Here is a 22893-nt window from a genome sequence, read left to right as displayed (position 1 = left end):
GTGCACTTTGAGCTTTAGCAAAGTTTCTTTTATGACTGTGGACTCCCTAGCATTTGGAACACAGATGTTTAGAATTGAGAGTTCATCTTGGTAGATTTTTCCTTTGATGAGTATGAAGTGTCCTGCCTTATCGTTTGGTTGAAATTTGATTTTATTCGATATTAAAATGGCTACTCCAGCTTGTTTCTTAGGACCATTTGCCTGAAATTTTTTCCAGCCTTTTATTCTGAGGTAGTATTTGTTTTGGACACTGAAGGGCATTACCTATTGTGTGTTTTGGATTAGGAACTTTTTGCATTTCACATTATCTTTGACTGTTATGTCAATGTTTTCTATGGTATCTTCTACACCTGAGATTCTCTCTTCTATCTCTTGTGTTCTGTTGATGATGCATGCATCTATGACTCCTGATCTCTTTCCTAGATTTTCTATCTCCAGGGTTGTCTCCCTTTGTGATGTCTTTATTGTTTCTATTTCCATTTTTAGATTCTGGATGGTTTTATTCAATTCCTTCACCTGATTGGTTGTGTTTTTCTGTCTTTTCTTTAAGGGACTTATGTGTTTCCTCTTTAAGGACCTCTACCTGTTTACCTGTGTTCTTCTGTAGTTCTTTAAGGGTGTTAACTATGTCCTTCATAAAGTCCTCTATCATCATCATGAGATGTGATTTTAAATCAAAATCTTGCTTTTCAGGTGTGTTGTGGTATCCAGAGCTTGCTGTGGTGGGAGAACTGGGTTCTGATGATGCCAAGTAGCCTTGGTTACTGTTACTTATGTTCTTGGGATTGACTTTTGCCATCTGGTTATCTCTGTTGTTAGCTGGTTTTGCTGTCTCTGACTGGAACTTTTCCCTCCTGAGAGCCTGTGAGCCTGTGGTCTTAGACAAGCTCTCTCCAGGTGGAATTGGGGTACTGTTAGCTGTGATGTTAGGTGTGTCAGTACTCCTGGGAGACCAACTCTGTCTGTGATCTTAGCGGTATAAGCACTCCTTGTAGATCTGGTCTCTCCGGGCAGGACTGGAGTGAATATAATTATGTCACAGGATCAGCTCACAGGCACAGATGGAAACTGGAAATATTGTGTCCTAGGCTGCTCCAAGGTTCCTGGGTCCTGTGGTCTCCAGACATGTCCCACTTGGGCCCAGTATTTGAGCAGCAGTGGTGGTCTCGCCTGTGATCTTTGGTGTGTCAGCACTCCTGGGAAGTCTGTTCTCTCTGGGCAGGACTTGCAATACATTTTAAGACTAATTTAAATGCATCTTTGGGGTGTTCTACTATGCTATGCACTATGTTATCTTTGGAGCCAGTCATAGCTTCACTTGTGTCTGTCAAAAATAAAAAATAAATGATTTATATTCATTCTTATTTAATTTGGGTACAAATTTTACTTCATCCTTAAGTTCTAATGTATAACATGTGTTAGGTGAGCTAATACAAGTTGTGACAACTTTAATGAATGCAGATTTTGAGAATTTTGCAGTTTTAAATCAAACTCAGTATCTGTTTCCTTAATTTAATTTAATTTACTTAAACTGAAATTCACTCCTCTGCACTTTTCTAAAATCTTATCATCATCATTGTAATGGCTGCTCCTGACTGTCAACCTGACTATATATGGAATGAACTACAATCTAGAATTTGAGAGCTCGCCTCTGATCTAGATCTTGTGGCTGGAAGACACAAGTTTTTATCTAGATCTTGGCATGGAGATCTTAGGCCCAGACAAGGTAGTATATGCCTTTAATCCCAGGAGACTGAGGCAAGGAAATCTCTGAGGTTAAGGTCAGCCTGGGACAAAACAAGTCCCAGATCCAGGCTTGGTGGTACACACCTTTAATCTGGGCCACACCTTCTCCTGGAGACCTACATAAGGTCATTGGAAGAAGAAATATTGGCTCTTCTTCGCCACTTGCATTAACTTGCCAGCACATCTGTTAGAATCTACTTTTACAGACAACCAACTGAAACAACAAGGCCTGTGGGACTGAGCAACTGCTAGATCCTTGGTCTTCCAATTCACAGTTGACCATTGTCGGAAAGCTGAACTATAATTAATTCCCTCAATATAGAATGACATTACATACATTCTGTGACTCTTCGAGAGTCACAATCATTAATATGGAATAGTTCTGTTATCAGAAAAGCTTTGCCCCAAGCCTCTATTCCATTTAACCCAGCCATGATCTGTTTGTACCTATGTACTTTCCTTTCTGTGTTAAAGAACTGATTAAAAGCTGAATTGATTTAAGGCAGTTGGGCATTTAAATCTGAAGAAGTGTTTTAAAAGATATGTTTGTTAAAAAATAACTGGATAAAGAAGAACCAGAGATCAGCTCTGTACTTAAAAGTTTCTTCAGACAGCTGTGCTTTATAAATAGAATTGTATAGTTGCAGAGTTTAAAATTATATTATTTATTAAAGTTATGTAGAAAAATTCAAACCCATTTATTTTTTTAAATATAAGCTAACATTTTAACAATGTTATATTTACAAGAAAAAAAAATTTTTTTTCCTTCGGAGCTGAGGACCGATAGGCAAGCACTCTACCACTGAGCTAAATCCCCAACCCCAAGAAAAATTTTTAAAAGAAAATCAACTTTTATAAATGTATTTCTTGGCACATTCAGGTAAAACATATAAGTTAGTTTACATACATTTTGTGTAATTATTCAGAAGTCAAACATATCTTTATGTCTTGACTCAAATTTTCCAAATATTTTTACTTGTTATATTAAAGTTTATGTCATACAAGGGCAGTGTCTTGGCTTTCTATTCTTTAAAACAAGAATAGAAACTTGAATAGTTCTAAACCTCAATTTGAAGAATTTGAGGGGAAATTTTCCTTACAAGATGTGTTTATTTTAATACTTATTTTCACCTTTTCTGTTCTTCTATTTGATTTTTCAGAAGGCTTTTGTTGTCTGTTTTATTTTCCTCTATTTTAAAAGTGTCATGTATATATTACCAATTGTCTTTTATACCAAGTATATTGTAAATGTTTCTCATACGGCTTATTGTGGATTTGTGTTAGTTAGTTACAGTAGAATCCTTTCCTTTAACAGCATTCCAAACATTCATTTCTGAATAGTTCTTTTGTTGGCCTTGGGAATGAAGTATAGAACACTCTGATTTCTTTTCCCTCATGTACTCTCTTTGTCTTTACACAGAAAATTTGAAGATCTTTTTCTTAACAGAAAAAGCACATTTATGTACTTAAAACAGCTCTGTTCAATATCAGTTTTTATAGTATTAAGGTACTATCCTGGAAATGAAAAGGAGTTGATCTCATCAATGTTAGAATGGAAAGTAATTTAAGTTGAATAATTTAAATACCAAAGAGTTGGCTGTAAAGATTTATCACTGATACAATTGTATTGCTGAAAGCAAAATTTTACTTTTCCAAATAAAAAACGGTGTAGGAGTGCATACATAGGAGTGGAATGGAAACTCTGTTAGTGCTATTTTTCATATCAGGTACAAGATGAATAGGACTCATGAAAGAGATAGTGAACTTATAGAAAATAAGTTCTGCCCTTTAAAAGTTGAGGAAATAACATCTATTATAAAGTAAAATGACTACTGTTGCTGTTATGGAATATAGGGGGTACAGCATAAAGCAAAGATAAGTACACATTTGGAAAGAGCCACACAATAAATAAGATACAAAAACCGTACTGTTGCTGTCACAGTTACTGCATTGTACAGCACAGAAGAAACTATGGATGTGATCACAAGTTAATGCCTCCTTGCTCCAACAAAAGTACTTTAAGCCATCAGTCTGGGTTTGACTGACAGAAGATAGTATGCTAGCTCCTAAAATGATCATCTGGGAACTTGTGTGATAGGGCCAGAGAGTGCAGAGGTTTTTCCACCTTGTATTCTCATGGCGGCCATTTCAGGTTTAACTAGAATCTGACCTCATTGGTGAAGAATCCCATAGACGATTGCCCAACTCTATTCAAAGAACCTGAGCTCAAGATGCCCCATTTAACTTAGCTTCTGTTAAACTCCCTGCTTGTCCTGAACCCCCTCCAGCTAACTGCTTATTAATCTGTTATATTGCTTGCTTCTTCCAAGATCCCCCTACCTCAACCTTGCATCTGCTGAGCAAGATGCGGGGATGTGGGGGGTGGGGTAGGGGGTTGTTTTGTTTTGTTTTTGTCTTGTTTCACCTTTTAAAACCCTGTGCTCTGAACACTTGGGAAAACACTTAAGTCCAGAATACATGAGTGTAGTCTCAGCTAGCTAAAATAAAGACTTTCAGCCCAGTGTGGTAGCCAGACCTTTAATCTTAAAGAGGATTTAAAGCAGAGGAAGGCCAATTTCTATACATTCACAGCCAGTTCCAGGACAACTAAGGATATGTAGAAAGATAGGCTGTCTTGCTGCTTTGTTGAACATGTTAACAGCTCTACATTTGGGGTACGGACCTTAGAGCACTTTACATATGTATTTATATCACTCCAAATAAGAGTGCTTTAACGTTTTCCTTTCCTAATTACATCCTTCCCGTTCCTTGTCTTACTGCTCTAGCTAAGGCTTCAAGTCATATAGTGAATAAAGTGGGGAGAATGGACTTCATCTTCTCGTTTCTAATTTTAATTGAAATGCTTTAAGTTTTTCATTTAGGATGATTCTTGCTATGGCTTGGTATATGTTGCGTTTATCGTGTTGAGATATGTCTGCTGTATTCCTACATTCTCCAGGACTTGTATCATAAAGAACTACTGAATTTTGCAAAAGTTATTTTCTTATTTTTTTCATCTTTATTAAATTAGGTATTTCTTATTTACATTTCAATTGTTATTACCTTTCCCGGTTTTCAGGCAAACATCCCCCAACCCCTCCTCCTCCCCTTCCATATGGGTGTTCCCCTCCCCATGCTCCTCCCGTTACCACCCTCCCCGAAAAAATCCCGTTCTCTGGGGGTTCAGTTTTGGCAGGACCAAGGGCTTCCCCTTCCACTGGAGCCCTTACTAGGCTATTCATTGCTACCTATGCAGTTGGAGCCCAGGGTCAGTCCATGTATAGTCTTTGGGTAGTGGCTTAGTCCCTGGAAGCTCTGGTTGCTTGGCATTGTTGTTCATATGGGGTCTCAAGCCCCTTCGAGCTCTTTCAGTCCTTTCTCTGATTCCTTCAATGAGGGTCCCGATCTCAGTTCTGTGGTTTGCTGCTGGCATTTGCTTATGTATTTGCCATATTCTGGCTGTGTCTCTCAGGAGAGATCTACATTCAGTGCCTGTCAGCCTGACAGTTCTTTGGTTCATCCATCTAATCTAGTTTGGTGGCTGTATATGTATGGGCCACATGTAGGGCAGGCTCTGAATGTGTGTTCCTCCTGCCTCTTTTCTAAACTTTGCCTCCCTATTCCCTCCGAAGGGTATTCTTGTTCCCCTTTTAAAGAAGGAGTGAAGCATTCGATTTTGGTCATCCTTCTTGAGTTTCATGTGTTCTGTGCATCTAGGGTAATTCAAGCACTTGGGCTAATAGCCACTTATCAATGAGTGCATACCATGTGTGTTTTTCTGTGATTGGGTTATCTCACTCAGGATATTTTCCAGTTCCATCCATTTGCTTATGAACTTCATAAAGTCATTGTTTTTGATAGCTGAGTAGTATTCCATTGTGTAGATGTATCCATTCCTCTATTGAAGGTCATCTGGGTTCTTTCCAGCTTCTGGCTATTATAAATAAGGCAGCTATGAACATAGTGGAGCACGTGTCTTTGTTATATGTTGGGGCATCTTTTGGGTATATGCCCAAGAGAGGTATAGCTGGGAACTCAGGTAGTACAATGTCCAATATTCTGAGGAACCTCCAGACTGATTTCCAGAATGGTTGTACCAGTCTGCAATCCCAACAATGGAGGAGTGCTCTTCTTTCTCCACATCCTTTCCAGCATCTACGGTCAACGGAGTTTTTGATTTTAGCCATTCTTGACTGGTATAAGGTGGAATCTCAGGGTTGTTTGATTTGCATTTCCCTTATGACTAAAGATGTTGAACATTTCTTTAGGTGTTTCTCAGCCATTCGGCATTCCTCAGCTGTGAATTCTTTGTTTAGCTCTGAACCCCATTTTTAATAGGATTATTTGTCTCCCTGCAGTCTAACTTCTTGAGTTCTTTGTATATTTTGGATATAAGGCCTCTATCTGTTGTAGGATTGGTAAAGATCTTTTCCCAATCTGTTGGTTGCCATTTTGTCCTAACAACAGTGTCCTTTGCCTTACTGAAGCTTTGCAGTTTTATGAGATCCCATTTGTCAATTCTTGATCTTAGAGCATAAGCCATTGGTGTTTTGTTCAGGAAATTTTCTCCAGTGCCCATGTGTTCGAGATGCTTCCCCACTTTTTCTTCTATTAGTTTGAGTGTATCTTGTTTCATGTGGAGGTCCTTGATCCACTTGGACTTAAGCTTTGTACAGGGTGATAAGCATGGATCGATCTGCATTCTTCTACATGCTGACCTCCAGTTGAACCAGCACCATTTGCTGAAAATGCTATCTTTTTTCCATTGGATGGTTTTGGCTCCTTTGTCAAAAATCAAGTGACCATAAGTGTGTGGGTTCATTTCTGGATCTTCAATTCTATTCCACTGGTCTGCCCGTCTCTGTACCAATACCATATAGTTTTTATCACTGTTGCTCTGTAATACTGCTTGAGTTCAGGGATAGTGATTCCCCCTGAAGTCCTTTTATTGTTGAGGATAGTTTTAGCTATCCTGGGTTTTTTGTTATTCCAGATGAATTTGCAAATTGTTCTGTCTAACTTTTTGAAGAATTGGATTGGAATTTTGATGGGGATTGCATTGAATCTGTAGATCGCTTTTGGTGAGATGGCCATTTTTACTATATTAATCCTGCCAATCCATGAGCATGGGAGATCTTTCCATCTTCTGAGATCTTCTTCAATTTCTTTCTTCAGAGGATTGAAGTTCTTATCATATGCTTGCTTGCTTAAAGTCACACTGAGGTATTTTATATTATTTGGGACTATTCTGAAGGATGTCGTTTCCCTAATTTCTTTCTCGGCTTGTTTCTCTTTTGTGTAGAGGAGGCTACTGATTTATTTGAGTTAATTTTATACCCCTGTTCTCTGGTGTAACTTTTTGGATCACTTAAATATACTATCATATCATCTGCAAATAGTGACATTTTGACTTCTTTGTTTCCAATCTATATCCTCTTGATCTCCTTTTGTTGTCTGATTGCTCTGGCTAGAACTTCGAGAACTATATTGAATAAGTAGGGAGAGAGTGGGCAGCCTTGTCTAGTCCCTAATTTTAGTGGGATTGCTTCAAGTTTCTCTCCATTTAGTTTAATATTAGATACTGGTTTGCTGTATATGGCTTTTACTATGTTTAGGTATGGGCCTTGAATTCCTGTTCTTTCCATGAATTTTATCATGAAGGGGTGTTGAATTTTGTCAAATGCTTTCTCAGCATCTAATGAAATGATCATGTGGTTTTTATCTTTCAGTTTGCTTATATAGTGGATTATGTTGATGTTTTTCCATATATTAAACCATCCCTGGAATGAAGCTTGTTTGATCATGATGGATGATTGTTTTGATGTGCTCTTGGATTCGGTTTGCAAGAATTTTATTGAGCATCTTTGTGTCGATATTCGTAAGGGAAATTGGTCTGAAGTTCTCTTTCTCTGTTGGGTCTTCTGTGGTTTAGATATAAGAGTAATTGTGGTTTCATAGAAGGAATTTGGTAACGCTCCATCTGTTTCAATTTTGTGGAAAAGTTTGGATAGTATTGGTATGAGGTCTTCTATGAAGTTCTGATAGAATTCTGCACTGAACCCATCTGGACCTGAGCACTTTTTGGGAGACTTTTAATGACTGCTTCTATTTCTTTAGGGGTTATGGGGTTGTTTAAATTGTTTATCTCTTCCTGATTTAACTTCAGTACCTGGTATCTGTCTAGGAAATTGTCCATTTCCTCCAGATTTTCAAGGTCTGTTGAATATAGGCTTTTGTAGTAGGATCTGATGATTTTTTTAATTTCCTCTGATTCTGTTGTTATATCTCCCTTTTCATTTCTGATTCTGTTAATTTGGACACACTCTCTGTGTCCTCTCGTTAGTCTGGCTAAGGGTTTATGAATCTCCCAAAGTTATTTTCTAATCTAATAACACAACCATGTGGTTTCTGCTCTTGAATCTATTTATGTGATAGATTATGTTTATTAATTTACATATGATGAACCACACCTGTAATTAAGATGAATTGCTAATGCTGTATAATTTTTTGATGTGTGCTTGAATTTGATTTGTAAATATTTTATTGAGAATACATCATCCTTCACGATCAAGTAGGCTTCATCCCAGGGGAAAGGATGGTTCAATATACAGAAATCCATCAATGCAATCCACTATATAAACAAACTGAAAGATAAAAACCACATGATCAATTCATTAGATGCTGAGAAAGCATTTGACAAAATTCAACACCCTTCATGATAAAAGTTCTGGAAAAATCAAGAATTCGAGGCCCATACATAAACATAGTAAAAGCAATATACAGCAAACCAGTAGCTAACATTAAACTAAATGGAGAGAAACTTGAAGCAATCCCACTAAAATCAGGAACTAAACAAGGTCTCTCTCTCTCTCTCTCTCTCTCTCTCTCTCTCTCTCTCTCTCTCTCTCTCTCTCCTCTCTCTACCTATTCAATATAGTACTTGAAGTCCTAGCCAGAGCAATTAGACAACAAAAAGAGGTCCAAGGGATACATATTGGTAAAGAAGAAGTCAAAATATCCCAATTTGCAGATGACATAATAGTATACTTATGTGACCCCAAAAATTCCACCAGAGAACTACTAAGCCTAATAAACAACTTCAGCAAAGTGACTGGGTATAAAATTAACTCAAATAAATCAGTAGCCTTCTCCTACTCAAAGGATAAACAGGATGAGAAGGAAATTAGGGAAACGACACCCTTAACAATAGCCACAAATAATATAAAATATCAAATATAAAATATATTGTGGTGAGTCTAACTAAGCAAGTGAAAGATCAGTATGACAAGAATTTCAAGTCTCTGAAGAAAGAAACTGAATATCTCAGAAGATGAAAAGATCTCCCATGCTCATGGATTGGCAGGATTGATATAGTAAAAATGGACATCTTGCTGAAAACAATCTACAGATTCAATGCAATAGTCATCAAAATCCCAAGTCAATTATTCACAGAGTTAGATAGAGCAATTTGCCTATTCATGTGGAATAGCAAAAAGCCCACTAGAGTAATAACTATTCTGAAAAATAAAATAACTTCTCGGAAATCATCATTCCTAATCTCTATCTGCATTACAAAGCAATGGTGATTTTTAAAAAAAACTGTATGGTATTGGTACAGAGACAGGCAGGTAGATCAATGGAATAGAACCTAAGACCCAGAAATGACCTCACACACCTATCATCACTTCATCTTTGACAAAGGAGCCAAAACCATCCAGTGGAAAAAAGACAGAATTTTCAACAAATGGTGCTGGTTCATCTGGAAGTCAGCATGTAGAAGAATGCAGATCAATCCATTCTTATCACCTAGTACAAAGCTCAAGTCCAAGTGGATCAACAACCTCCACATAAAACCAGATACAGTGAAACTAATAGAAGAGAAATTGGAGAAGAGCCTCAAACACATAGGCACAGAAGAAATTTTCCTGAACAAAACACCAATGCTCTAAGATCAAGAATCAACAAATGGAACCTCATAAAATTGCAAAGGTTCTGTAAGGCAAGGACACTCTTGACAGAACAATTAGGCAACCAACAGATTGGGAAAAGATCTTTACCAATCCTACATCCAGTAGAAGACTACCATCTAATATATACAAAGAACTCAAGAAGTTAGACTCCAGAGAGCCAAATAACCCTATTAAAAATATGGTACAGAGCTAATCAAAGAATTTTCAACTGAGGAATATAAAATGGCCAAGAAGCACCTAAAGAAATGTTCAACATCCTTAGTCATCAGAGAAATGCAAATCAAAACAACCCTCAGATTCTCACACCAGAGAGAATAGCTAAGATCAAAAGTTCAGGTAGGGGTTGGGGATTTAGCTCAGGGGTAGGGCGCTTGCCTAGGAAGCGTAAGGCCCTGGGTTCGGCCCCCAACCCTGGAAAAAAAAAAAAAAAAAAAAAAGAACCAAAAAAAAAAAAAAAAAGTTCAGGTGACAGCAGATGCTGGAGAGGATGTGGAGAAAGAGGAACGCTACTCCATTGTTGGTGGGATTGCAAACTGTTACAACCACTCTGGAAATCAGTCTGGAGGCTCCTCAAAAAAATTGGACATTGAACTACCTGAGAACCCAGCTATACCTCCCTGGGACATATACCCAAAAAGATGCCCCAACATATAACAAAGACACATGCTCCAATTATGTTCATAGCAGTCTTATTTATAATAGTCAGAAGCTGGAAAGAACCCAGATACCCTTCAACAGAGGAATGAATACGGAAAATGTGGTGCATCTACACAATGGAGTACTATTCAGCTATCAAAAACAATGACTTCATGAAATTTTTAGGCAAATGGATGGAACTAGAAAATACCATCCTGAGTGAAGTAACCTAGGAGACTGAGAGCTGTGGCAGGGTTCTCCAAAGGTGGCATATGCTTTGAATCAACATCCAATATATGGTACTGTAAGTCATTCTGATAATTCCCATTTTTAGGTAGATGATAGATAGATAGATAGATAGATAGATAGATAGATAGATAGATAGATAGATAGATAGATAGATAGATAGAGATAGAGAGAGAGATAGAGAGATAGATTCTATACGTTCTTTTACTGTAGAGAACCCTGACTAATACAGGGGATAGTCGGGGGAAAAGAAGAGGTAGTAGAAAATAATGAAAGGAGCAGATATGAAAAAATTACTGCTACATTGTATTTAGATATAGTACATTCACAATGGTATGGCTGTGGACACATGATGTATCAGAAGGAAAATGAATTCTGAAACACTTCACTTGTAGACTGAACATAAACAAGAAAGTTTTTAAACACCAAAAAAACAGAGAATGGCATTTGGTAAGAGACTTGCTCACTTTCTCCTTTGAGGTCACTCAGAACTCAATGACTACCTCCTCATAAGCCTTTGCTAGCCTCAGACACAATCACATCCAGCAGGTGTCTGAAACACAGATGCTTCCTCTCTTGTGGTTCAAGAGGTTATAAATCAAAAGTTATGTTCCTTGGGTGCCAAGCAGCATGTTCCATGAGCGGCTGTCCCTGAATGGATGGTAAGGACAGTCCACTCCTTGCTTCCCACTTAATGGAGGCCGTTGTCATCCTTATCCCTTTGCCATCACTCCCATCTCTACCTCCAGGGTCACATGGCCTCAGCTCCAAATTAACATCCCATCTCCCTATGTTTTTCCCTTAGAGAAACATTTGAATGCCATAGATAATCCAGGGTGGTCCCCAATGGGCAAAATCCTTTACTTAGTCACATCTACCTGTGGTCACTCACAGGTGGAGAGAAATGCTTGTAGGTCTCAGGCCATGGGAACTGGGTCTCTTTGGACTGAGCTAGCTACCCTGTGGCCATCACCTCAGGATGCTTGAACCAGCTTCCTTCATAATCTTTGTTTTCTTCTTCATCCTGGGCATGTCCTTGGTCTCCTTATATATATTACGAATGTTTAGGAACCAGTATCTTGCAGCCCTGAAAAGTAAAAGGCTGTGAAGAGGGTGGAACATTGCATACTGTGAGAAAACATCTAAAAATAGGTGACTGCTGAACCCCCAGTGAACTAGATTGTTGGGGGGAGGGCGGCAATGGGGGGAGGATGGGGAGGGGAACACCCATAAAGAAGGGGAGAGGGGAGGGGGATGTTTGCCCAGAAACCGGGAAAGGGAATAGCACTCGAAATGTATATAAGAAATACTCAAGTTAATAAAAAAAAAAAATAAAATAAATAAATAAATAAATAAAAAGGTGACTGTATCCATGGCATGTTATGGATCAATAAAACAGCTTATAAACAAAAGACATCATTCCAAATTCAGAAAACAAGACACTATTCAATGATGACAAGTACACATACAATTTTTAAGAATAAAATACAGCATGCTTAGCCCCACACACAACATCTAAACCACACTCCACCTCCCAAGGTTCAGGAATCATTGCAGAGGGGCTGGAAAGAATGTCAGACCCAGAGACAGTGAATGACCACAAGTTAACAGTATCCTCTGTACACACCGGGCAGCTGCACATATGAACTCAAAGTGGTTGTGATAGCATGTATAAGACCTGTGCAAACTCAAGTCAGGCCAATTCCCAAAATAGAGAGGAGAGTTAGACATGAAATTCTGCACCCTAGTTGAAGAGCTCCTAAGAAAGGGAGATTGGGTTTTCTTTAAGAACCTGGTAGATTGGTCATACCCCAGTTAATTCACACCCTACCGGTTCACAAACCCAAGAGTGTATGGATAGCATGAACAGGAATTAATGGGTGTTACTTAAAATGAGAACAGAAGGGTAGGTAGATAGGGGAGATGGAGTAGATTTGGTCAAAATCCATAGTATAAAATTACCAAAGATTAAAAAATACTTTTGAGACAGTCTCTCACTATGTAGTCCTGACTGATTTGGAACTCACTATAAACTAGACTCATTCAAATGAGACAGAGATCTGCCTGCCTCTGCCTCCAAGTGCTGGCCTTAGAAGGGTGCACCATCATATCTAGCAAATAAGTTTAAGTGTGTGTGTGCGTGTGTGTGTGTGTGTGTGTGTGTGTGTGCGTGCGCGTGCACATGTTTGTGCATGTCATGTGTAAAACATCAAGTTCTATGACATGAGAAAGCATTAAGAACTGAATCAAATTTGAAAATTTCCTAAACGATCCTCTTATGCTAGCTGACGAAACAATGCCCTATGATGGACATCTAGCTGTGAGACAGATCTGAGACAGAAAAGGAAGTGTGGATCTGCAAGGTGAGGATTTAGATGTGGCTGCCATGCACACTGTATCATGGGCAGCTGTGTAACTTGCACTGGTTGAGAGCTCGTGTCCTCCTTTTGTGACACATTGATGACAGTACTGTCGTTGACACCATTGGATGTGAGGGAAATAACTCCCACCTCATGCTTCCCAAACGTATCTAGTATGCATGCCTCAATGGCAGGTAGAGAACTCTCCTGTGCCTGCTGCCCTGAAGACAGTAGCACCAGTGTATGGAGAGTTTGAGGCTCCTACACAGCAGGCAGCACAGGAGGCGATCAGACCCATGTTTCCCTTCTTATTTCTAGCTCTGCGATGCCCACAGTTCCCTACATCTTTCCTGGATAAATAAGTGAGTAAACAGACAGTGGCTTCAGTTCGTTTGTGATCTCCCTCCTAAGAGGAGGAGACCTTAGACTAAGAAAAGCTCTAAGCATGCAAACCTGTGCCCAGGTCCACCCTAGTACTGTAGGGAAGTCTCTCTCTCAGACCTTGTTCTCTAACCTTCTTGACCCCTCCCTTCTCCCATCCTTCCTTCCTTCCTCTCTTCCTACTTGTGTCTATGTGTGTGTAATAATGGATGGCTGAAAGCCACCAAATGAGTGCTGGGAATTGAACACAGGTCCTCTGTAAGAGCAACAAGTGTTCTAAACCAATGAGCCATCTCACCTATTCCTCCACCTCATTTTTTGAGACAGGATCTCTCCCTGAATCTAGAGATAACCAATTCATGTAGAATGGCTGGACGACATGCTCTGTAGATCCTCCTGTCTCCTCCCCAGCACAGATGTTCACAGTCATGCCCAGATTTTTATGTACATGTTGTGAATCTGAACTTGGATCCTCATGTTCGTGCAACAAGCACTTTACAGACTGAGCTATCTCCCCCAGCCCTCCTTCTCTGCTCCTTCAGCGCCCCCCCCACATCACACCCTCTCCCCCCACCCTCCCCTGCCCCATCGCTTTGATGTCTGACTACCAGGCTTACATGTGTTCCCTGCAGATAGGAGGGAAGAGTTGGTCTACCTGCTGTCCCTAGTTCCTCTTCTGTGAGCTGAAGTCTGTCGAGTCTCTGCTGCTTTCCCAGTTCCTATAAGCGAGTCGTCCAGTTTGCTCAGTCACAGGAGCCCAGGCCATCTGCTGGGATGCTGCTGTCCCGGCTGCTACCCTTGCTCTGGGTGTTTAAGTGGGCATCTGGAGTCTGCTTTCTTCTCCCTGAAATGTTCAGGGATACAGATCAGTCACTGAAACTAGAGTTAAATTCTGTGACAGTGCAGGAGGGTCTGTGTGTCCTAGTGCCCTGCACACTCATTGTGAAGCCCAGAAACATGCTGTCGGATCTTGTCTTTGGATACTGGTACCACGAAGAAAAGAATACACGGCTTGATTCTCTGGTGGCTACGAACAACCCATATCAACTTGTGCGGGGGACGCAAAGCCGATTTCACCTCTCTGGGGACCTGAGGTTCAATGACTGCTCCTTGGACATCAGAGATGCACAGAAGAGTGACAGCGGTTCTTACTTCTTCAGCCTCGAAAAGGAAGGTGTGATGTGGAATTTCTGCGACGAGAAGATCTCTGTGCATGTGACAGGTAAAGTACTGACTCCATGTTAGTCACAGAGTGAGCTCACAGGGCAGGGTTAGGACCCCAGCCTGAGACTGAATAGGGGTAATAGACTGAAGCAGGGAAGTAGAAGAGTTTAATCAAAATCTTGGCTTCTCAATAGCTGTCCATCACCCCCCTCCTGATCCCACATGCCTTTCTCTCCTCAACAGACCTCACTCACACCCCCAGCATCAGCATCCCACAGACACTGGAGCTTGGTCATCCTACCGATGTGATATGCTCTGTGCCCTGGGCTTGTGAACGAGGAACACCCCCCATCTTCTCCTGGATGTCAGCTGCCCCCATATCCCTGGGCCCCACGACCACCTTCTCCTCAGTGTTGACCCTCACTCCCAGGCTCCAGGACCATGGAACCTACCTCACCTGTCAGGTGACCTTCCCTGGAGTTGGTGTGACTGTTCAAAAGACTGTCCAGATCAATGTCACCTGTGAGTTCAGCCCAAGACTGGGAATTCATGGTAGCTGTATCATAGATCATAGTTGGATTGGGGGCTACAATGGACCCAAACCTCATCCCTCTTGCATTCTATGCTTTCTGGACAGTTAGGAGAAATGTTGCTGAAACCTGATATGTTAAATTCTTTTCTTTTTTTTCTTCAAGATACTGCACAGAACTCCACAACCCATGTCTCTGGAAGAGCTAGCCCAGGTAGGAGGAGTCATCTTGGATTGGAGGAACAGGGTCTCTTTAGCCCAGAGCAGGGTCCATCCCTTTTTACCCAGAACACAAAGACCCCCTTCTTGGGAAGGTAATGACCGTCCTCATTCACAGCACATTCAAGTTCTGGAGCAGCTCCCTCCCCATTTTCCTCAATCCTTTGGGCTTCTACACTTAACTCCTGAGCCAGTACAGGGATAGATCATCATTCACGGGACAGAATGACACACCCTACACACTTTTAATCCATCTATGAATCTGCCTGCAGCCTCAGCAGTCTGTCAGCAGCTTTGATCTGAAAGCTTGTACAGGAGACACAGCCATATGGGCAAGCATGCAGAGCAAACACAGAGAGCTGTCCACATAAATTCAGTTCCCTTCTCAGAAAAGACCACTGACTACATCCAGTACCAAGCTTTGGTTTATCCACATGAGGCCTGAGAGAGCTCAGAATTCAGTAGCCTACTGTCCATTCATTGTTCCCCATGACTCTGGTACACAATGATTGGATCCAGCTCTGTGGGCAGCTTTTGCACTCTGGCAGACATCACATTGGTGTTATTTTGCCAAAATCAATGTGTAGTAAATAGTTTTGTATCTGTTTTCACAGGTGTGTGTATGTGTGTGTGTGTCTGCCTGCCTGCCTGTCTATATGTCTGAATTACTAATTCCCAAATGCAAATTACAGTGGACTCTGGTGTCTGTCTGATATAGAGAATAATGAGCAAATGATTCTTCATGGACATTGGACAGTGGAACATTCTCAAAAGGGAGCTAGGAGAGTTTGTACTTCCACCAAGGCACTATGGATGAAACACTTGCTGTTTTGTTTTAATTTTGGTTCTAAGGACTGATCCTAGGATAAGTATTGACCCATATCCCTGTCCATGAGAATCATTTGTATCTTTGTCAGTATCAGAAGTTTTGCAAGCTTTGGACTTTGACTAGATGTAAAGATTTTATGTACTTTGACCAGATAAAAAGAAAATATAGTGATGGAGAGAGCACAGTGAGTAAAGAGCTCGCCTTGCAGGAACCTTAGTTCAATCCCCAGATCTACATTTTACAGAGAGAGAGAGAGAGAGAGAGAGAGAGAGAGAGAGAGAGAGAGAGAGAGAGAGCTGGGTATGGTGACATGTGCTTATAATTCCACTGCTGGGAAGACAAAGAGAGGCTCACTGGTCATTCAATCTAGCTTACCAGACTGTTATCTAGATGTAAACAACAAAAAAAGATGAATAGTTGACCATTGGCAATTTGTATATGTTCTGAGAAGAATAAAATACTGTGATTATTATGAGCAACATTGTTGAACTTTTTGTAATTTGTTTTTGAGGCAGGGTCTCACTGTGTTACCAGATTGACTTCAGACTCATGGAGATATACTTGCCTCTGTCTCCTGAGGGTTGAGATTAAAGGCATTTGAGTTCCTTACAAATTTAACTGTAAAAATTCTTCCCTGGAGGCTGGAGAGATGGTTTACTAATTAAGAGAACTGGCTATACTTGGAGACCACCTGGATTCATTTCTCAGCACCCATGTGGTGACTTGTAGCTGTTTGTAACTCCACTTCTAGGGGATTCAACAGTTTCCTTTGACTTTAGAGAGCACTAGACCCTCAGGTGTGCACATGCAGACAAGTAAAAATATATATTTTTAAAATAGTTCTTTTTGTGTTCTTGACAACAGCTCCTTACCCAAACATGTTCCAAAAATCTATAGGTTATTGATATTTTCTATTGTAACTGTTGGTTTTGATGCTTGACGCAGAATCTTGCTATGTAATGCAGACTGACTTTGAACTCATAGTCCTATTGCTTCATCCTTCAGAGTAGCAGGATCACAGATAGCCATGCTGCCTCTGTGACAGAGGTTCTAATTATGATAGAAAGTGATTTTTTTCTGATATATTGTTGGACAATGAATGAGGGAGTCATGGAGGCATGAACTAAGGCAGTCTGAGGTCTGGGGATGAAGTTGGGAGGGCCATATCTAAATGCTACTGTGAGAGGGAGGACTCTGTCTGGGATTAGCAAGTATATTCAGCTCCATCCACCTTTCTTCAGGGAAAACAGAGCACCTGGCAGAGGTGGTACAAGTAGCCATGGGAGAAGCGGCTATCAAATTCCTACTTCTTGGGATCTGCTTCTTCTTCCTCAGGTGAGTGTTGCTCCTTAGATGGACAGAGGTGTGAGGAAGGCAGATGCCAAAGATTAAATCCTAGATCTCCAATGTTGGAGGTCTTGAAGTTTGGGATCTAGGCAGGGAATGTGTGATTACCAACAGTTCTTCACCATGATGGAGCTATGTGTCAAGTGTGGCCATTTGGAGAAACAGAACTGATAAAATGCATGTATACATGCACACACACACACACACACACACACACACACACACACACACTGGACTTATTAGAGTGGCTTATGGGTTATAAGCCTATGGTCCTACTATTTCAACAAGGGCTGTCTTCTCACGGAAAGTCCAAGAGCCCAATAATTTGTTCAGTCCACAAGACTGGATGTCTCCGCTGGTCTCCTGTATACACTGAAATCTCAAAGAAGTAGACTCTAATACGACTGAAGGAATGAACTTGCCAGAGAGAGTGAGAACAAGCAGGCAAAGAGCAAATGCTTCTTTCTTCCATGACTTTTATATAAGCTGCCACCAGAAACTGTGGACCAGATGTAAGGTGTATCTCCCTACCTCAAAGTATCTAAATTTAGGATAGATCTTCTCAGCTTAAATGATTCAATCAAGAAAAATCCCTCACAGTAGTACTTTGCTTAATTCCAATAAAGTCAAAATGACAACTGAGAACAGCCATCCTAAGAAGGCTGGCGTCCACAGCTAGGAAGTCCTATAGTGGTCTGTGTGTCTATCTCTGGCCCTGCCACCCTTACAGCCCATTGGGGCTCAGGGCAAGAGGTGACTACTACACCTGCTCTCTTACATGCCCACATTGAAGGTTCTGTCTCCTTACTCAGCATGAGACCCCATGAGAAGAGAGTGGAGAGGCCAGCAACACATGTGGATCATTCAGCCACTGTCATGGATTAGTCTCTCAGGTGAGTGATGTGGGATCCCGGCTTTTGACATGCTTCAGGACTCTTTCCTGTGATGGACCCCGTATGGTCTGGTTTAACACGGCCACTGGTAATCTGCTACCCTCCCATGAGTTCACATCCCTGTTGGGTTCCATGATCTCCTGAGCCAATGGTCCCATCTCTTTCTAGAATTTGCTGTGGTTCTCTATGGTCACCTCTCTTCACCCTTCACCCCAGGACCCATACTGACCCCTTTATTCATCCAACCTTGATCATCCCTGAACTTCATCTTTCCATGGTCACTGACTGTCCCTTGCATCCTAGCTCTGTAACAGGGGCCCAGATATTAGTAGGCCTCCAGACCTTAACACCACTGACTCCATTCAGGAGAACCATTTCAGGCCATAAATAGTTACACCAGCCAAAATGAAAACAAAGACCTAATCCATCAAAGTCCATAGTTTTGGGAAAGTCTTTAGTGGTACTAGCCTGGTCTTTTGGCTTGTGTAGTTCTACTGCTGACTAACTGTACATGTTAATTGAAGTATATCAAACTAGAACAGTGCTTTTGTACTTAGAGGCTCATGCTGAGAAAGGTTTGATTGCTACATTGGGATCCCACGCACCCACTGGAGTTAACAACCAGTTAATATAATATTTCTATTCAGTTAAACCCATGCCTGTGCAGTCTTCTCTAGAGGGAACCTCACAACACCTTCTCTGGAGGTTCCACCAAGATTCCACAGAGACCAGACCTTGAGACACTTGGGGTCTCAGAGCGCTTCAAAATGGGAAAGAGTTCCTTGAGGTACACAACCTGAGTTCCAGATCCCCAAAACTCCCTTTTATCAACTGCTGCCTGAGGTTTCAGAAGAGTCTGACACCTCCATCACAAAACAAAACAAATTAAAAGTCGCCTGGTGTGTCACTCAGAGTTGGTCCCTGTGTGAAGGTGGGGAGGGGCTGGGCCTCTCACAGGGAGAGGGGAATAATTCCCCCAGGTGAGCAGTCCCTCTGCTCTGTGCCCTTTCTAAGCAACCCCAAGGGAGGAGGAAAGTGCCCTGGAGTGAGCCCAAAGAAAAAGGAAGTTCCACTCCTTTCTCTTTGATGATTCGTGTCTTATTTTCAACTAATGGACCGTATAGTTGGAAAACTCAAAACACATCATTTTCTTAAAAAAAAAAAAGTAGAAAACCTATCCCTGGGCCAGGCATGGACGTCACTGCCACATGATACAGCATAGACAGAATGTACTTTACCTCCTGTCCAACACTAAAAAAGGAGATTTAAATATCCACTGGGTTCTTTATAAAGACAGCTGCTAGAAAAAGATTTCCCTTGTCACCCAGATATTAGAAAGAAAGTGAAAAAGTTTTAAAAATTTAAATATAAACAGGTTCCAGTTGCTGGCGGTAGCTCAAAAGATGCTTAACCCCGAAGAACTGAATGGGCGATAACTTTTGCACGAACTCAAAGCCACTGTCACCATCTCTAATAATGAGACACAGTTAGACTTACAGATACCCAGCAAAATTTTGGTGTTTTCCCCTCTGTCGGAAGAATATCTCCTAACTGAAAGTTCTGCCTCCAATCAAAGTCCAAAATACGGTTGGACTATCTCTCAGATTGATGACAAAGGTTTCAGGAGATATGGGCAGAAACCGATCCCCCAGGACAGGCCCACCACCAAGTTCCTATAATTGTTCAACTAAGGGGTTCAGTTACCCCAGATTAAACAATATCCAATGACCCTGGAAACAAAAAGGGAAATTGTAGTCCAGATTGCCTCCCTTGGAGAAATAGGCATCTTTGTGTACTGCCAGTCACCCTGGAATATGCTTCTCCTGCCTGTGAAGAAAACCATGACATCTGATTCTCATGAGTCTGAATCTTCCAAAGAAACAGGTCTACACTCCCTTAGACCTGAAACACACATTCTTTAGCCTACCATTGGCAGAGGTGAGTCAGCCATGTTTGCTTTTAAATGGACAGTCCAAGAGGGTTACAGTGGGCAACATACGTGAACCAAGTTACTCCAAGGATTTAAAGACAATAAATGCAGACCTCCTGCCCTTCTGTCGGAGGTTTCCTGGGGAAATATAATATAAAGGGACCAGTGAGGGACTGTTGCAAGAATTACAGACCTGGAGCTACAGAATTTCAGCTAAGAAAACTCAACTTGGTACATCAGAGGCTGTCTGTCTTAGCTACCTGCTGAGGGGAGGCAGATCCCAACTCCAAAGACTAAAAGAGGGGTTTGAGAGTTCCTAAGTAACGTTAAGTACTGCTGTCTCTAGATATCAGAGTTTGTGGAAATAGCAGGGTCTCCATACACCAGCACAAAGGGGACCCTGGGCTCTTATTCTGGACTGAGACTAAATCAAAGAACAAATATCTGAGGCTTTAAAACCAGCTCTGATTTGGCTCCAGCCCTAGCATTTCCAGACATCTCAAAACCTTTTCATCTGTTTGTCCATGAAACAAAAGACACCATAAAAGAGGTTTTAACTTTAGGACCATTGAAACTTGTCCAAACAATTGGACCTATACCCGCAGGATGGCCTACGGGCTGTGGTGGTTACTAAGAGCTGTGGTGGTTACTGTTAGTTTAATGAAAAACAAGCAAACAAGTTAACTCTGGGTCAAGATCTTATACTCACAGCATCCCGTGGCACAGGAACAGCCAAACAATGGCTGTCTAATGCCTGTGTGACCTAATACCAGGCCCTACTCCTGGCCCACCCTTGAGTCCAGTTTAAGAAACTCGCCACCATCATCCTGCTGTCCTCTTGCCTCTTGACAACACCCAGGTGCTCACCCAGGACTGTCACGAGATGAAAGAAGAAACCGGTTATGTGGGAGCTGCAGTTATTCTTTTAACTTAAATAATTTAGGCTCCAGTCTTGTACCTAAGAGCAGAGAGAAGAACCAATCGATCTGGCCCAGTCTCTCAGATGGGAAAAAAGAAAGGACAGTTACTATATTTTTGCTACTGTGCATGTCCATGGTACAATCTGTGGAAAACGAAGGCTTCTCACCACTGGGGAAGGATATTAAAAACAAGCAAAATCTTGGCCCTCCTAGAGGCTATTCATCTTCCCCTACAAACTGCTACCCTGGGCCAATGACCTCACTATCTGATTCATCACCCTAAGACCAGTGGGGCCTATTGATATTATGTCGGCAACCCAGTGCTGCCTGAGACTTCATGGTAAAGGAAAAATGGACAGCTCAAACCCACAAGCTGATGACGATCAGAGGGAAAAATCATTCTCCAAGAAACATCTGCCAGGACTCTGGTAACTGACCTTTACCAGGCTTTGGGAGCCACAAAACAGAATTGCCCAGACCAATATATGTTACATCTAGACTAGCTCAGGATATCTCACTAGCTCAGGATATCTCAGCCAGATACCAGTTTTGTGCTCAAGTAAATCTAAAACAAATAACCCTTACCTACAAAGGGGTCCGAATGAGTGATGCTATCAGACTGTGGGAAAAATGACTTCATTGATATCCAGCCTGCCAGGGGAGGATAAAAGTACTTGCTAGTTTGTTTTTGCTTGCTTGTTTCTATAGAAACTAGCCATCTTTTCCAGGTGGGTAGAATCAGTCCCTACCTGAACTAAAACTGCTCAAATAATGGCTTGAAAGTTCTTCCAACAACTGGTCCCCTAATTGGCCCTCCCCCTTGCCAATGGGATTTAACAATGGCATGGTTTTCACAAACCAAACCTCCCCATTAACAGTTAAAGCTTTAGAAATAAGTTGAAAACTTCATTGTGTGAATAGACATTAGATTTCTGGGCAGGTAGAAAAATTAAACAAGATTTAAAAAAAAACTGTCGCTGGACTCTAATGAGAGGTGAATGGACCTTCTTCCTTTCCTTTGCTTCGGGAAGGGATTTACTCCTCATGAGATTATGTTTGGAAAACCTCCTCTGCTGCTTCTCAGGCTCAGAGATCAGCGGTTGGCAGAACTCTCTAATTACTTCTTTCTCAAGTCACTATAGACACTCCAGTCTTCCGTAAAGGCCATTCACTGGGCTATCCAAGCTGACTTCTAAGCCCACCACCAGTTTCCCCTTGCTTGAGTCTGCAGATACTCTCTGGGTCAAGCCGGTAGCTAAAGGGGCACTGAAATCAACTTGGAAAGAACGCTGTAAGATGATTCTCTCCATTCCTTAGGCTGTGGAGGCAGCTGGCATCATAGCATGGATCCACCACACCCAGGTCAAGAAAGCCATGGATGAAGATGCCAACTGGACTGTCTCCAGACTATGGGTCTATTAAAATTAAATTTTTGTCTCACTCTAGACCCTTCTTCTCCCTGCCCCTCTGCATTCTCTAAAGCCTTGTGTTTTATTCTATGGGTATGAATATAGGGTTATGGTCCCACCCCTACAGCCCTCAAGCCTGAAACTAGGAACTGAGGAGATGGATACAGGGAAAGTATGAACTAGTGTGTCTATAGACCACTAACCCATAATCATCTTGACCTCTGCTCCCTGAGGTCGACCTTAAACTCCACTTTAAGTGTTTGGTTGTATTGAAAAAAAAAGCAAGGATATGGGACTTTATCTTTTGAGATAGA

The 22893-nt window shown here is 41.3% G+C and overlaps 1 protein-coding gene across 1 annotated transcript; it reads left to right on the top strand.

The window, feature by feature from the left end:
* The first annotated feature begins 14113 nt into the window (after positions 1 to 14113).
* LOC116894308 (myeloid cell surface antigen CD33-like) lies at positions 14114 to 22559 on the top strand. The gene is made up of 6 exons (XM_032896004.1): positions 14114 to 14561; positions 14747 to 15025; positions 15199 to 15246; positions 17322 to 17415; positions 18240 to 18320; positions 22488 to 22559. Exons 1-5 carry the CDS (start codon positions 14114 to 14116, stop codon positions 18310 to 18312), a joined length of 942 nt encoding a protein of 313 aa, XP_032751895.1. The 3' UTR covers positions 18313 to 18320; positions 22488 to 22559.
* The last annotated feature ends 334 nt before the right edge of the window (positions 22560 to 22893 follow it).

The sequence above is a fragment of the Rattus rattus genome, chromosome 2 (genome assembly GCF_011064425.1).
Source record: "Rattus rattus isolate New Zealand chromosome 2, Rrattus_CSIRO_v1, whole genome shotgun sequence".
Taxonomy (NCBI): Eukaryota; Metazoa; Chordata; class Mammalia; order Rodentia; family Muridae; genus Rattus; species Rattus rattus.
The sequence above is the reverse complement of the archived record's forward strand: the minus strand, read 5'-3'. Positions and strand labels throughout refer to the sequence as shown.